Source organism: Drosophila sulfurigaster, chromosome 2L, assembly GCF_023558435.1.
Source record: "Drosophila sulfurigaster albostrigata strain 15112-1811.04 chromosome 2L, ASM2355843v2, whole genome shotgun sequence".
Classification (NCBI taxonomy): domain Eukaryota; kingdom Metazoa; phylum Arthropoda; class Insecta; order Diptera; family Drosophilidae; genus Drosophila; species Drosophila sulfurigaster.
In genome coordinates this window covers 27994562-28012763 of record NC_084881.1, presented here as the reverse complement: position 1 = coordinate 28012763, position 18202 = coordinate 27994562, and the positions used below count along the sequence as shown (strand labels likewise).

The 18202-nt window shown below is 36.3% G+C and overlaps 1 protein-coding gene across 2 annotated transcripts in view; it reads left to right on the top strand.

Annotated features, from left to right (window-relative positions):
* LOC133843177 (protein bunched, class 2/F/G isoform) overlaps positions 1–18202 on the top strand; it is a 130048-nt gene that overhangs the window by 40916 nt on the left and 70930 nt on the right. The window contains exon 3 of one of the 2 annotated variants that reach the window (XM_062276612.1): positions 1650–2489. The exons of the other annotated variant lie outside the window; for it this stretch is intronic. Within the exon in view, the coding sequence (XP_062132596.1) occupies positions 1650–2489 (840 nt within the window). The remainder of the gene's footprint in view (positions 1–1649; positions 2490–18202) is intronic. 2 annotated transcript variants of the gene reach the window in all.

Genomic DNA, 18202 nt, shown 5'->3' with positions numbered 1-18202 from the left:
TGTTGCATGCCACAAAGCCATTTGACAATTTTCATTTCACTTTTGACTTTTTGTTTTCGGCTGCCTTTTTATTTCGATCGCATAAATTGCATTTTCATGTTGGCGTTGCCCATTTGCAACAATCATCATCAACATCAACATCATCGTTGTCGTTGCTGTCGTCATCATCCATGCCATATTTATCAGTGGCAGCTTCTTCTATTTTATTGTTTGCCACGATTTATGCCGAGAACTGGAGCGCATCGGCACATTGCCACAAATGTTGCATAATGCATTTTGATGTCATGCTCTACGCTGCACTTTCGATTAGTTTGTTGAATTTATGAAATGCGATGGCGTAAGGTTTGATAAAGATGATATATCAGTCATAGCTATGGCTAATTAATCGTTTACTTCAACAAGTTTTAGCTAATCACGCTGTTAAAGCTTTGCTATAATAATCGATAGTATTTCTGATCACTGCTAAGATTAATGGAAATAGAATTAATCGATAACTTTGATACGTTTTAGCTAAACGTCTTTTTTAAAATCGATAGCACAAACTAATGGAGATGATAAATAACCTCATTAAGCGATATTTGTTTAAATGCTCTTTAATACTATCGATATGAATGAATTATCGATAATTAAAGCCTACCTAAAATGATATATTGCATTCTTGATGATTCCACAAATCCACAGAGATGTTAAATAGGCTTATCAATCGATAGTTGCCAGAAATGTTCCTAATACTATCGATATGAATGAAATATCGATAATTAAAGCATACCTAAAAGGATCGATAGTACTTTTGATGATTGCAAAAGCTGATGGAGATGTTGGAAACGTTCTCTAATCGATAAAGTTGCCAAAAATGTTCTTTAATACTATCGATATGATTGAATTATCGATAATTAAAGCCTACCTAAAATTATATATTGTATTTTTGATGATTCCACAATCCCACAAAGATGTTGAAAAGCTCATCAATCGATAGTTGCCACAAATGTTTCCTAATACTATCGATATGAATGAAATATCGATAATTAAAGCATACCCAAAAGGATCGATAGTACTTTTGATGATTGCTATAGCTGATGGAGATGTTGGAAACGTTCACTAATCGATAAAGCTGCAGGAAATGTTCTTTAATACTATCGATATGCATGAGATATCGATAATTAAAAGCCAGTTCACTTTTTGCTGCAGAGTTTGGTTTCGTTATTTGTTTGATTTCATTTCATTTGCCTGCCCGAGACGCGTTCCACACACCTCAGATCAGATCACAGCCACGCCCACAAACAACTCGCTGACGTTGCTGGTCGTGTGTTGCAGAAGCATCAATCACAACTCGCCACCAACCTTACCTCTCTCCCCCTCACAAAACTCCCCCTCCTCTCCTGCTCCGAATCCCAACAAAAATTGGCAAAATTGACACTGAAAACGAAAACTGAAATTAATTATGATTTGATTTCAAATTGCGAATTTGGACTCTGAGAAATATACAACAAATATCTTCTGCTTTTTCCCCCTTTCTCTCTTCTTTCTCTCTCTCTATATATATTTTTGATTTTGCGACATCTTTTGCGCGCTTTACAACACTGTAATGTAACTGTATTGCCCAACCACCATAAAATACAAACAAACAAATGAAACACACACAAAAACAGTTTCGTCCGTGCCACGTTCAACAGCAACCAGAGCAGCAGCAACAGCAACCGTAAACGCGCCTTTAGCAATCCGCACATCGCCTCCCACATGCCTCTGCTTGCCCCCGACGGTCGACGCCTGCAACCGCATCTCTATTACTACGACAAGAGTCACTCGGGTCGCAGCTCCTTCTGCTTGGATGAATCCCTTTGGCCTGCAGCTGCAGCCAGCAGCAGCAGCGCTGGCAATCTGTACGCTGCTGCGGCTCCGTCACTCTCCGCTGGCGAGGAAGATCCAGAGGAGGCCATCGATCAGTTCTCCCCAACACTCTACAATCGATTGACGGGCAGCGGGAGCAGCAGTCGAGCCATTCCCATACCCAGCAGCAGCAGCAGCGCTGGCAACAGTCCGCAGCATCATCATCACTTTCATCACCTGCATCCTCATCCGATGCAACATCATCACCATCATCATCACCACTTGCCACAGCAGCAGCAACTGCCACAGCAACAGCTGCAGCAACGTTCGCTCAGCACTGGCTCTGCAGCTCCGGCGGCAACAGCTGCTGCTGCTGCGGCGGCTGCAGCTGCGGCAGCTGCCGTTGGTTACATGGCATTCAGTGCAAGTCCCACGGCGGGATTTGTCCACTCCTATTCACCGTTCTATGGCAGCACGCCGGACACTTTGTGTTCCCCGGAGAATGGCGGACGCATCTCGTTCAGCTACGATCCCGAGTATGGACAGAGCATTCATCGGCTGCAAGTGCCCCAGGATGTGGCACACAACAACAACCAGAACAGCAGCAACCAGAGACGTGCTAGATCGCCGCTGGATGGCGCCACTGTGATGGCCGTCAACAGGTCGGTGGTGGTTGAGTCTCCCGATTTCCAGTTTGGTTTAACGGTTTCCGCATCTAATACTACTTCAACTTCTTCTTACTTCTATGTGATTTGTGTGTTAACCTCGCATCGTTTGAACTCTCTTTGTCTCTGTCTTTCTCTCTATCTTTCTCTCTATGTTTTCTTTACTTAAATGTTGCAAGCCACTTGTTGACGTTGCACGTTCTACACGCAACTCCAATAACACACACATTTGACATCAAATTGGTTGCGTTTCGTTATGATATATCTACAAAATGTATCTATGTGTATATATCTTCTATATTAAGCTCAGATTTCATCTCCAGATTCGGCATGTTTCATTCCATCTCATTTATTGGTGTGTGGCATGTGGCATTTAATTGGTGTTGATTCTAGTTGCATTTATACATAGAATGGTTTAAAGTTCAACTAAAACTTTGCAGTTTAAAATTTATAAGAATTTATTAACTTTGGTTGAAGTTGCATTTATATATAAAATGGTTTAAAGTTCATCTCAGAATTGAATTCATTTTTAAGAAATATAAGAATTTATTAAAAAGCAAGAAACCATTTAATACACTTCGGTTGAAGTTTCATTTAAAGAATGGTTTAAAGTTCAACTAAAACTTGAAGCTTCATTTTGCAGATTTAAAAAATATAACTATTTATTAAGAACAAGAAACCATTTAATCCATTTTAGTTAAAGTTTCCTTTATATAAAGAATGGTTCAAAGTTCAATTTAAACTTGAAGTCATTTTGAAACTATTTAATTTACTTTGGTTAACGTTTCATTTAATGAATGGTCTAAAGTTCAACTGAAACTTGAATTCATTTGGCAGATTTAAAAAAAAACTATTTAATACACTCTGCAAAACAAACATATAATCCAGTTTAATATATTGAAATGCATTCATCATTAATTTCAAATTAAAATACATCTTCATAAAAAAAAAGATTATATCAAGCATCTCATAAATTCCAACAGATTATAAAACTTTGATCATCTCAAGATATTTTTTATTGTCATTTCATGTTAATATATCAAAAGGTGAATGTTAGAGGTGTGGGTATTTCAAATATGAACGAATCTTTGGCATTTAAAGCAAACTAGAGATATTTATAGATTTGTTTGCTTAATGCGAAGTGAATTTCTTTTTTCATTGACAGCATTTTTGTTTATCTTTATAATAATGGATATTAATTACTTGAAAAATGAAATATTTCCTTCCCCTTTTCAAGTGCAAGTTTGCTGAACTTTTGCTGCACTCAGTTTTTGCAATTTTTCATTGCAATAGAGATTTGCGCAAAATTGCTTTCTTATGCTGTCATCGCGCTCTGAAAGAACTACAAATTTCCGGTCTTATCCAAAACTGATGATGTGCCATTCGTCATGTGATTCACGCTCGAAACTTGCGCAGCGAATCCTTTGCAAACGCAAAACGCAATTTATTTGCACGAAAGGAAGCCCTTTAATTATAAAAAAGACGAAGAAGAAGCTCCTTTCCTCCTCCTCTGGGGATTTGCCCCGAAACTATTCAATCAGAATTTGCGCATTTAAACTCTTGTCATGTCCAATGGCAAAAAAACACAACTTGGGATCTTGCTGCTGCGGGTTTTGTTGGGCTTAAGGTTTCCTTTTGCGCAAAAGAGTTGGACTGGAGTTTGGTATAAATGAATTTATTTCGACCTGCTGAATGACCAAAATGATGTCATGTCTAACTTGGGATTTTGTTGTAATGCTTCTTTGGCGCGTTCGCGTTTCGCATTTCTTTTTTCATACCCGCTAGTCATAGGGTAAAAGGGTATTATAACTTGATGCCTTAATAAAATGTAACAGACAAAAAACATCTCCAATACCTTAGATTATATATATTCTTAATCAGCCGAGACGATATAGCCATGTCCATCTGTATGAATACCTATCTCTAGACAATAATAACTATAGTCCTGAAAATCTTAAATAAGATACAAATTGTAGAAGTTATTTAAGAAATACTTCTGTATCACAATTAACGCTTACTACAATCGGACTATAAAAAATTTGGCTAACAATCTGGCATTTTGACCTCCGTAGTATATTTTGAATACTATATCAATATACCAAATGCAGCTTTCGGTATATTTGGTATATTTGTAGAAGGTAGCGAGTATCTTACAATCGAGCATACTTGATATATATATGTTGACCTCCATGGTGTATTTTGAATACTATATCGATATACCAAAAGTAGCCTTCAGTATATTTTTGATATATTTGTAGAAGGTAGTGGGTATCTTACAGTCAAACACATTTGATATATATTTTGACCTCCATGGTGTATTTTAAATACTACATAGATATACCAAATGTAAAGTTTGGTATACTTTAGTATTTTGCGTTACATTCTTGGTATATTTTTAGAAGGTATTTTACAGTCGAGCACCCTTGACTGTAGATTTCTGACTTGTTTTTTTCGACACAACTCCATGTGGATGTGGTGATGATGATATCGTAGCTGCTGCTGCTGATGATTCGTAATAAAAAAGCAATTTCATATATATGAACTGCGACGCAGTTTGTCGCCTGCCCCAAGTCGCATGCCCCATGCCACAACATGTCGCATGGACAGCTGGAACTGCGCATTATTTGTGCGGCAATGTGTCCCTTAGGTCTAGTTGGCCAGAGACCTAAGAGAACGCGCTTAGAGAACCTTCCCCAAAAAAACAAGGAACAACGCGCTTTTGATAAAGACCACATAATGAGACCTCGAACTCAAACACTTGAGCTCCCCTTTTCTCCTAATTTTTATTGGCAATTTAGTTTGGGGAATGCGCAGCAAATGAAAAAAAATGCGACGCAATTGCATGCCACAAGGCATTTTAATGTGTTTTATGTGGCGGAAAAGTGAAAAAAACTGGCAAATAAATTGAATTTAGGCAGACAAAAGACAAACTAAGGAAATAAAAGATTTAATTTGTATCTGGGCAAAGTTTAAGTTTTTAGTTGTGGTTGATTTCAATGAGTTTTCTTAAAGTATAGTTGATTGTTTGCATTTAAAAACAGGATTAACCAAATCAAGTCTGACTGCATCATAAAGTGCGTGTTCAGGTTATGAGTAACAAGTTCGCTTATTATGAATCATTACGACATCTAGATGAGATCAGTATTCCATCTGAAGCTCATTCTCTCAGACGTCATAACTAAACACGAGAACTTTCCTTAAGCTTACGTAATTTATTTAAAGAATCTTTCGTGCAGCAAATTATCTTTAAATGCACAAAATGTTTGCTTGCTCTCGCCATATTTATCAAACCCTTGAGATGCATTAATCAACCATTCGAGTACAGTCGCAGTCCGAAAAGACAAAAGAACTTTGTTAATCGCTTCGCTTGTGGCTTATCGAGGCAAAGAAGAAAGGCGAATGCACTCCTCGAGGCAGAGTCAAAGTCAAAGTCACTTGAGAAATGCAGCAAATTGTATGGCAAAGACGATAAAAGACTGACTCTGTGAAAAACTCACTCGATGCAGTCGTCAGTCAAGTTCAAGGTTAAAAAACCCCAAATTGCATTTTTCGAAAGACCAAAAAAGTATTTTTTTTTCTCTTTTTCATTTTTTGAGAGTTTTAATTATGCAGCGCAACGAATGCTTCTTGCCTTGAAACTTGTGTAGCGAGTTATTGAAAGACATAGAGAGAAGGGGAAAGGAGAGTGAAAGGTGCAGAGCAGAGGAGAGGAGAAGGTCTTAATGCAGCATATAAACACACATACTCAGAAAATGTTTGGGTGCCTCTTGAGAGAGGGTCCCCATGACCATAAATATAAGTGAGCTGCGATTCATTGTCGACATTTGGCGTTTGGCTGCGGACGCTTGGCTGCTTCGATGATGTCAGCTTTTATTTTTGGCCAACGCAAAACCTCACAAACAAAACAAAAAGAAAACAAAACGAAAAGAAAAAACAAAACACAAAAAGCCGCAAGCCTTAAAACATGCCAAAAATAATATTCAATGAGAGCAGCACAACACAACACAAGACAACAAAGTAAAAAGGCAGCCAGAGAAAAACCTCAAGTATAACAAACAACAATTACGAGTATCTTCCCCCAGACATGAGACTCAAGACATGCTCTCTGCTCTGCTCTGCTTTGCCAGTAATCCATGCGTATGTGTTTGTGTGCTGAGCACCTTTGGAGCCCCCATAACTCTGTTGTCCATGGGTCTTGAACTTGTTTTGGCCAACGTCGTAAAGTTCTTGCCAAAAAAGCGCAAGACGATGGCCAAAAACAGAGCCAGCAAACTTTGTGGTGGCAGATCGAAGCACAAATTACTCTAAAGCATCAAAGGAAGTTAACTGTCAGTTAAACTGCATGTTAATTATATAACAGAGCTTCCACTGAGAGCTTTCGATTTTTGTAACTTGCTCTCTCGAGAGCGTAATTTGCAATCCTTGCATTTGCTTTCCACATGTTTTTCATGCTTAACCTAACTGACAGTTAAACTGTCTGTTTAATAATTAACAGAGATTTCTCTGAGAGCTTTCTCCCTCTGTTTCTTACGCTCTCGAGAGCGTAACTTTCAAGCCTTGGCTTTACTTAGTTGACAGTTAAACTGGTTGTTAAATAAATAACAGAGCTTTCGCTCTTCACCTTTTGCTCTCTCGAGAGCGCAGTTTGCAATCCTAGCATTTGCTTTCTGGCGTTTGAAATGCGGAACTAATCGCTTGACAAAGTGATAAATAAAACTGTGGTTAAATGTGCACCTTCATATTGATTTAGCTCGTCACGGTAATTACTGCAAGCGCTGTAACAAAGGCTTTAAGCCCAACAGCAAGAGTACTCAAAAAAGCAACCCACAAAAAGAAGAAAAAAAAAAACAGCTACAAAACCACAAAATTTGTTTACCTTGGCCACGCAATTTATCTGCGTCTGCGTCTGAGTTTTTTGCGTTTGGAGTCTTCGGTGTTTGGTCTGCGATTTCGACTCCGTCGTCTGAAGCTGAAGCTGTGGTCTCTTTGGGGTCTTTGCAACACGCTTACTTATTATCTTGAGGTTATTTTTGGACCGCCGAGAGCAGCTTTCCATTGTTTACCCGAAACTCTTATAGGCCGGCAAAACAACTTGAAAAATCTGCTACACTTTTTTGCCTTCATATTTTTCGTTTTCGTGTTTTTTTTCCTTTTGACATTTTTGTTTATTGTTTTTGCTCTCTTTCTCTTGGACGGGGGATTTTATTTTTTTTTTAATTTGTTTTGGCCGCCCACTTGCGCCCGGTAACAAAAATTTTTTTATACGGCTGCCGCAGCTGTTCTTTGGCATCCATGAGCCTAGTCATCATTCTTGAGACTTTCATGCTGTCGTGACAAATGAAATTGCCTATCGATAACTCACTTAACATTCTGGCATTCACATTTTTATGTTGTTCCCATTCCCTCCGCACTTTACACAAATTTAAAATGTCTTGTGAATTGGTTGGACTTGGAAGTAAATTTGTAGCTTGCACAACAAAATTTGTATATATGTTTAATGTACATAAAATATTTTATATTTGTTTCTCACCAATATGATTTTATTTCTTTGCAGGTATGTACGATTTTTATATGGGGGAAATTACAAGTATTCAAATTGGATTTGGTGAGTTTTTTTTAATTTACACAGAGTTGAATATTTAAAATTATTGGTTAATTTGAAAAGTATTTAGGGTAGTTAAAACCATAATTAGCTTTGCGAATTCAAGCTCAATTCGAACAGCAACTTTGCATAAACTATGCACATAAAAGTAACTTTTGGCCTTTAATTAACCAACTTTGTTAATAGCCAATTGCAATTGCCTTGAAAGTTTTCATACAATTTGTCTATCAAAATGCAATATAAACTGACAACACACAAAAATTGCAAAACATTTGAAGCTGCTTTGTCATTTTGGCCAGCTGAAAATGTCAAAAAATATGTGTTTGATTTGAATTTGATTTCCTCGCGTAAAGCCAGAAACTGTATGATAATCATATGAACATCAATCAAAGTCAAACGCTAAGATTTCACAAGTCTCTCATGACGCAGTCAAATGTGAGCTTGCAAATCAACTTTTATATTTGTGCGCGATTATAATTAAGAGTTGCCACTTTTAGCTATCCATAATATAGCTGAATAGAAATTAAAACACACCCACAGACGGACAGACAGACAGAGAGACAGTTCATGAACTGTAATAACAATGACAAGCAAAGTAAAAGGAAACTAGGAAGAGAGTAGTGGGAGTGGAAAGCACATAAGAACTAACTGTCATTGGCACAAATCGATGTGATTACATTAGCGCTAAGCGGAAGAATAGACAATAACGACGACAAAGTCGACCAGCATAACAATAAAACAACGCTGGCAATAACAACAACTCAGACTGAGACTGCGACAACGACGCCGTTGTGTCTGGGACGTTGGGGAATTGTTAATTTTGCACACTAACGCGATTTACAGATACAAATACAGATACAACAACATATGTGTTTGGTACTTTTTGCGTTTTCAATGCACCGCAAATTACGTTTAAATGGCCGCCACTTAAGCTGCCAATAAGTGGGCCTACAATTGACAGAGAGGGGAGCGGGTGATAGAAGGGAAGGGTATCAATTTTCACTAACTAACGACACGTGTGTCCAATTTTTGACTTACTGTGAAATCATTTTATTGCATTGCAGCGAGTGTTGGCTCAAAAGTTGCAGCTAAAAGCTCGCCATCTTTAATAAAAGCTCTCTCTGGTGAGCGAGTTTAAATCAAAGCTCTCTCTGGTGAGCGAGTTTCAAACAAAGCTCTCTCTACTGAGCGAAAGCTCTGGCACTTACGCAATTCCTCTTTGTTGCACTTTCTTAAACGTTGCACTCAATTAAATTTGAAATTCAATTAAAGTAGTTAAACTTCTGTTGCCTCCCTCGTTGCAGTTTGTCATTTATGGGCGTGTCCGGTTGTGCTTTTATGGCATATCCTCGCCTCCAAATTGAGGCGCAACAACATTTCGTAATTGTCGTAACATTTATTATTATTCATAGTTTTACGACAATTTATTGCATCAGACATAAAAGCCATAATATTTTTCTAAATGCAATTAACACAAGCTCCTCCCCCTCCACGGTGTGATTCCATTTTACAATTATATTCGCTGAACTTTGTCATTGTGGCATTGAGTTGAAAAATGCGAATGCGAAATGCAGTTTCTAATGGCAGCTGTAAAATTAATGGAATTAATTGTAGGTCTAAAGGTCGCCACTGGGCATTTAATTGGCTAGTTTAAAATACTCGATAGCAATGCAAAGTTAACTGACTGGAAAATAAACTAAGTGTTAAGGAAGGCAGCTGAAGTTGAAGGTGGTTTGAATCGTAATATATTTTAAAGTATTCCCTTGAGATATGAAATAAATTTAATAAATTTCGAAGTCGCATTTCTAAGTTATCACTTGTTCTCCCGAGAGCGTAATTTTCATGCTTAACTGTCAGTTAAGTAAAAGAGCTTTCTCAAAAAGCTTTCAATCTTTATCTTTTGCTCTCTCGAGAGCGTAATTTGCTCTTCTTGTATTTGCTTTCTACATTTGTCGGCAACTTCAGTGGCAATTTATAATTAGTATTTAAAACAAAAGCCTTTTTGCCAGCTAATAAACCCTTTTTGATAATTTAACTGAATATAAATAAAACTTTCGCTGTGCGACATTTGTTTTTTGGGGGCCAACTCTTTTAGCTGTTGACCCGTTGCTCGTACTTTGGCAAAAGCTAACATTTAATTACTTTTCCAAGCAGCCACGTGGCGAATGTTGTTTACACACAACCAGCCATGGCTTGCAAAAGCAATTTTAGACATTTTCGCTGCGTTTATTTGGCCAAGCTAATGAGCTGGCGGCGACGCCGCGCCTCCAACCCTCTTTAACCGCGAGGGTGTTGCTGGTTGCTGGTTGCTCTCGGTTTGGTTGGTGGTTGCGGCTGAGGCATTAAAAATAAACCAAAGCTGTGTTGGCACATGGTGCGCTTCATTAGTTTCCACAAACAAACCAAATCATCTGAAGAACAACGACAACAGAAAATACAAGTACAACGAACAACGCTGTTGTTTTTTTTAGAGCGCTTAAGTTCATTATGGTTTCGTGTTTCACTTCATGTTAGCACAAAAGTCTGTGTGTTTGAATATGACCAGTCTAAACTGTAGACTAGCATATTGAGCGACCCCCAGCGACATGGCTAATATGACAAATGACGGCAGACAGCTTGGCGACACGGCAAAAACAAAAAAAAAAAACATTAAAAACTGCAGCAAACCAAAAGAAAATCGCTGAGCGAATTTTCTAGTTTGCTTTGCACGCTTTGCATAATGCATAACGCCGCCTTCCTTTTTGCTGCCGTTGCATAGAGTGAAAGAGAGGCGTGGCAAGTCATGCTAGTTGTGAAATATCTGAAGAAAAACAACTGAAGTGGGATGGGGGGAAATGAGAAAATTCAGCGTAATTTATAACAATTATTGTGCAAAACCAATTCAATGAGGTAGTGAAGTCTTGAGTCTTTGCAGAAGAGTGAATGCTCTTTTAGTTTGGAGGAAATATTTCAAAAGTTTGTACATTAAACATTGAAAAAAATGTTCTGTGAGTAGAGTAGTTTATTGTCTAGCAAAGAACAGTTAAAAGTTTCTGAAATTCAATGCTAAAATAGTTTAATTTTGAATTAAAGAGGTTTAAAGAAATTTTATGTTAGACTTAAATTAATCTCAAGTATTTTGTCATTCAAGCAACGGGTTTTCTTTCGGTGAGATCCTTTGTCTTAATTATATAGTGTTACTATTATAAAAAATTCTTTGACAGCAAAGCAAATAAGCAAACTAAGAAAATAGTTTAAAATATAAATTAAATTATTAAACAGCTTTTACCCAGCACAATATTTCTTCACTTTTGTTAGGTTAACAAGAAAGTAGTTTATTAAATAGTGTAGTCTCAAAGTGAATTACTACAAAAAATAAATGAAATTGAAATTGTTTAATAATTTGAAATGATCTCTTTAATAGTTTCAACAATTCTCTCTATTCAAAATTTATATAAATTGAACAGTAAAGTAGATTAGACAACCTTCAATGTTCTATATGATTCTCTTAATATTCGTAATTTAACTGTATTAAATATTGCTATAAATTGAACATTGAAGTATTCAAATATTTTGAAATATGTGTACTTTAAAATTAACAGTCAGTCAGTTTGTTAAACAGACAACCTTTTAATATTCCATTAAGCATATTCCTTTAATAGTCTCATTTATCTGCATTAAATAATGCACGTGCAATCTCTTAATATTCTAAATGATTCCTTTCAAAGTATCAGCATTTATCTGTATTAAATTACGCAATAAATTGAATTGTAAAGTAGTCTTAGTTAATCAAAACTGATTACCTTACAGCAAAACACGTTCATCCTTTTAATATTCCAAGCGATTCCTTTAATAGTCTCATCATTTATCTGCATTAAATACTCTAAATTAGCCTCAATCTAACCTCATGAGCAAGTTGACTGCAGTGTTAACTTTACCTTTATGCCACTCCAAGTAATTATCCTTTAATGAACTTCCACAAAACTGACCGTCGCTGACTCTGTGGCAATTAGCACAGACAAGCGTGGCAAGTTGTCTAACATGCCCCAATAAAAGTTGCAACAGGGGGAAATGTGTTCCGCCCATTTTTCGGCATAATTACACACATAAAGAGAGAGAGAGACATGAAGTCGGAGGTTGCCGGCAATAGACGCAACTGCAACAACAAGCTGCAACACTGCAACTACAACTCTGTGGCAGCCATCAAATGGGGCAGGCAAACTTCAAAGCAGCGGTGCACATAAAACCGCGAAAGAAACACTAAAAATTATTAGTTGCAATTTGATTTGATGGGATTGCTTTCCACAGTTTGTGCTGCGGCTGCGGCTGCAGTTGAATTTAATTATGTGCGAATTAATAAATGATTCCAGCAGGAAATAAAGCCGACATGACAGGCAAGCGGACGTTGCCACATGTGGCAAGAAGGGGTAGCATTTGATATACTTCATGACTGACTTAAAGAATATTTATTTGAATGCATTTCATTTAGAATTAGAACAAAATTCAGACAGCACCTTAAAGTATGCAACACTTTTTTGTATACCTAAAATTCTGTTTCCCTTGAAGAATATTCGAAGTCATTTTAAATTTATTTAAGTTAAGTTTAAGTTTAAGTTTGCTATATACAAGTTCGGGTATTTCCAAGTCGTGTCTATGCAAAATGTTTAGGTTTTGTTATGACTGCTCGAATTCTGTTATTTAGTTTTTTATTCGGCACAAACTGGAGCAATGAACTGCAGTTAGTGGGCCGCCTCTGTGGCTTCTCCACTGCGTGCATTGAATGTGAGTGTGAGTGCGAGTTTGAGTGTATTCACATTTGCATTTGGACACTCTGTTGAGTTGTTATTGTTGTTGTTTTGGTTTTGGTTCGACCGGAACCATGAGTTCATAGTGCCCATTTACGACAATTGTAGCTGGGCGAAAAAACGTAAGAATAGAAAAGACGGCATGAAAAATGTAAACATTCCGAATTTATAACGACAACAACAATGAGTTGTTGTTATTGTTGTTGTAGTTGGTCGACAGGTCCTGCTAACCCACAAAAAGTGTATAGAGGTGATTCCACTTCTTCTGCCTCAGGATTACCTTTGGCCATTTTGTTGTGGGAATTTTCAACTGACACGCGATGCGGGGAAAATGTAAAATTTTCCAGGAATGCATTTACAACAAGTGCATTGTTGTTGTTGTTGCGTGTCAGCAAACAACGTTTTAATGTAATATGCATTTTGAGTAGTTTTGTAGGTCTTTATTTGTAAACGCAAAATCAAAAGTTGCGCTATTGAATTAACCCAGTTTCAATAACCCCAACATGAGATGACTCAAATCACAACAAAAGAAGTACATCAACAATAATCTTGTGTAGACTCTCCTCTCCGACTGACTCATTGCTTGGGCAAACATTTGGACAGCCGGAATGTAAACAGAAAAAACTCTTCATAATATTTGTCCATTTGCTGCAAAAACAAAGCGGACAGCGCTGGGCAAATAAATAGAGTCTAAGGTATTAAATACAAATTACTCAGATTGAGGCTAATGACCTAAAAAAATAATGAAAATAATTTGCTATTTGATATAAGTATTTTTACTTAGCTTCAAAGGCATGCTTTTATAGAACTGCTTTTGTAGTTTCCTGATTAAATCAGAGAATAAATTATAAAAATATGAAAAAGGTCGAGACTTAGGACTTCAAAAATATATTTAATTTACTACTAAATTTGGGAGGAATTTGAATATCTTATTAATTTTTAAGCAACTGCTTTATAGTTTCGTGATTAAATCAAAGAATAACTTATAAAAATATGAAAAAGGTCGAGACTTAGGACTTTAAAAACATATTTTATGTACTACTAAATTTGAGAGGAACTGGAATATCTTATTAACTTTAGGAACCTCCTTTAACTTTTAAGAAACCGATTTATAACTTATAAAAAAAATGCATATACGAAAAATTAAAAAAAGAATACACAAACAGTGCGGTAATATATAAAATAAGTATACCACAAGTATACTAATAATATTGTAATATACCGAAGGCTATATGTTATATAAAACAGTATACTATTTTAAAAGTATTAAATGAGTATACCACAAAAATACTAAAATATATCATGAACTAGTTTTGGTATATTATTAATATAATACTACATTCAATATATACCACAGGCTATATTAGATATATTGATAGAGTACTATAATCAAAATATACTATAAAGTGGATAATATACCAGAAAAATATATCAGACAAAGAAACTAAGACTCGTAGTAAGTAAACGTTTTTCCTATACAAAAAAAAAAAACTATTTCTTTAATATTTTTTACAATTTTTACTTGATTGCTACTTAAGTTTGAGACCTAAAGAAATATTTAATTTACCACAAAATTTCAAAGGAATTTGAATATCTTCAGAACTTTTACAGCCTCCCTTACAAACTTGTAAGCAACTGTTTTATAGTCTTGCGAATAAATCAAGGGAAATAATAACTCGTTAATATATTTTTCACACCCGCGACTTTTGTAAACAATATTCGATTGCGGATGCTTCACAGCTGTCCTGAGCTGTGTGCCATATGCAAATTGCTGTCATTGACACCTGGCAAAAAAAAAGAAGGAAAAACAAAAGAGCATCGCGAGGTGCGTTGCAATTTCTGTTGGGGGTAAATTGCCAACTGCCAAGAGAAAAAAGATCAACAATTTGGGCTTTGTTTGTCTTCAATATTGATAAACGAATGCCTGTGCTTGATTTACAAGCGAAGCGAGCGAGCGAGACTCCCAAATATAAACAAAAAGCGAGTTAATTTTAATTTGTGTGTTTGATTTAACGTGTTTAATTAATTTATTGACTGACTGAGAGACACACCAGACCAGACCAGAGCAGAGCGCAGAGTTTTAAACGCTTTTGGCCATGTGTTAATTAAAATAACTCGTTTTCATCGTGCGGTTTTACATAATTTAATTCAATTTCGTTTAACTTTGTCATTGACACGATGCGAAGCGAACCTCGCCTCGCCTCGGGACAGGCCCCAAAAAAAATAAAGCAACAACTATGAGTACGAATATAATCGTATATTTTTGTAATAATTTTTGCTTTTTTTTGTCAACAAACTTTCACTTTCGTCAGCTGCTGAAAATTGAAGTACGGAGTAATTACAACTTGTTCCATGTTGTTGTGTGTTTAAACACAATCTCTCAAGTGTCGCCCAGAAAAATTAAAAGTGTGTTATAAATAAGTGTGACACACAATGCAGCATTTAATTCTCGTCACATTTTGATTAATATTTGTTCGGTGTGTGTTGAACTGCGTAGGCCCAGAAAAAAAGCACACTTAACACACCCTCAATCCAAAATCGGGCGTGTTTATAAATATAAATTTCCATGTTGAGCATCTTCATCATATTTTTGTGTGTATTTTTTTGCAATAATACTTGTATCCTAAATAAATATGGTGGGCGTTGCGTGGAAATGAATAAATACTATATTTATTCTTTCCGTTCTGGGTTTCATGAGAAACAAACGTGAAGAGCACTTTGAATGGATTCGTTGTTAGCAGCATTTTGAAGTGATAATTATGCTTTATCGCGCGTAGAGATAATGGAAGTTGTAGATAAGGTTTGTCATAACCTCACAAAAAAAACTATAAAAAAAACTTGATCGATTGCCTAACTGTTTACTAGACTTTGAACTCGATTTATTGCTTTTTCGTAATCTGCGTTATCAATGTCTCCTCTATCCTTTGCTTTGTTATTGTTTTGAGAATTAGTATAAATTCTATCTTTAAAATATGATGTTAAGGCTATCATATGAAAGATTTACTTCAGCAATTGATTCTATAATAGATTTCGTTTTATTTTAAGAGTCATCGATAGTACTCACAGAAATGAGTAAGAAATTAATTTTGAATAATCAGTGATTTAAAGTACAAAATCAATATTAAACACTTTTCTTATGTCAAGATTATTATATGAAGGATTTACTTTAACAATTGATTCTATAATAGATTTTATTTTGTGACTTATCGATAGTACTCATAGAAATGATAACCTTTGCTTCAACCAATTCATTTTGATATTTAGTATAAATTCTATTTCAAACACTTTGTTTATAATGCGTTGTTAATATTGTTATATGAATCACAACTGATAACTTGGTTGATTTAATAAGCCTCCCACATTGCTTATATTGTTATCGATACTATATATCGGAATGCATCGCCATCCCTCAGTTAACCTTTGTTATAACATCAGCAGCAGCTCTCACCTGTTGAACGTGACATTGATGCAAATTTCGCTGACTGAGCAGCGTTGTAAATACTTGATGAGTGTTTGCTGGGTTTTTTGTTTGTCAATATTTGTTTATTTCGCACATGCGTAAAATGTAAAGCTTAAATTAATCGATATACATATATATAATTAATATTTAAATCACATGTCAACTTACAAATCTATAGCAAAAACAACAAAACACAAAAAAAAAAACAACAGTTTAAAATAAAACGAGAACCACAATTTGTAAAAATGTTTTCTCGTTTGCTGATTTGTCTTTAGCTTGTTGTTGAATTCAAAGCACATTGTTGAATAGGAATACATAATCAAAGTAAAACGGGCACACTGCCAAAAGTGTTGCAACTCTTACATTCTGCGGTTGCTACTGCTTCTGCTTCTTCTCCTTCGTCTTCTTCTTCATCGTGTTGTTGACTAGTGTGCCCCTAAATTTGCCTCAGTCCATCTCGCTCTCTCCCACGCCTATAGGACGGTCATGGCGATGAACATGAGCAAGACGAGTATGACCCAAGGGCAAATGAACATCAGGCAGGCAACCTCAAACATTTTGGCTGCTGTGTTGTTGTTACTGTTGTTGTTGTTGGCAGGGTGGCAACTCTGTCGATGATGTAGATCTCAGGTGGGACAACTGTTGCTGTCGTCAAAAGGCAAAGTTTACTCTTTGTTTTTTTGCTTTTTTTTCTTCTTTTGCAGAGTTCGTCACACTGTTTTCACGGTGCTTGGCACTATATTGTATTTTCGCTTTGTTGCTGCCACAATTTGCGCTGTTTTTCTTGAGCTTTGTTTTGTTTGCTTCTGCTGCTGTTGCTGCATAACACACAAAACACAACGTACGACGTTCACTGTCACACTGAGCACACGGGGCAAACCGCTTGAGTGTCGACTGCTTCAATGCTTCACTGCCTTTGTTGCTGTTGCGTCGCCGGTTTGTTTGCCTTGTTATTGCTGCTTATGCTTGTGTGTGTGTGTTTGAAACCGTCAATCAGCACGCTCTCTTTTGTTCGTTCTCTCTCTCCTATGCTCTCTCGTACACCTTGACTGACGTCTCTCGTGCTTTTGTCTTGCTTTAGCTTTTACGCTCCGATCGTTGCTTGCTCTCTCGCCATTACTTACGCTCTTTTTCGTTCTCTCTATCTGGCTTAGCTCACCGGTCGTCGCCGTCGTAAGCGTGCTTTTCAGTCAGCAATTTTGTTTGTGGTTGAGGGAGGTGGAAAAGGGAGGAAGAGGGTGGGTTGGGCTCTAGTCGCAATTGCGTTCTATTCCATTGACCCCAGCCCGAAAGGTGTTCCACACTCCCAATGCAATTGGCTTTGCTTGGCAAATTTTGATTGCGCTTGAGCTTATCAAGCTCTAAGCTCTAGCTGAGCTATCGGTCGAGGCCTCTTTGCAGTCGCAATGCACTTGAAAAAAAAAGCTTGATTTCGTTGACAAAAAAGCTTTTAATAGATTTGCTTACTTTTTGTCCTTATCGATGATTTATTTAACGTCTTTACTTTGTGATTCTTTAAATGAAACATTTCAATGAACTTGCTTAAACGTTGCAAAATATGTTTATAATTTTTCTAAAGACAGCTGATCTTATCAGTGTTATCGATAGCTCTGTCTATTTATCGTCTTTTCACTGCACTTATATTTGTGAGAACTTACAAAAAAGTATTTATAATTATATCACTTTTCTCTGGGATTCCTTAGATAACACTCAATGTTTGTAAAAACTTGATACAATTATGTGAATCTGACAAAGTTTGCTGATATTATGAATTTATTGATCTTTTCCTGAGATATTGTTTTTGTAAAAACTTTTTAAAAGGTATACAAAGTATTTATGATTTTTCTATAGACTACTTACAATT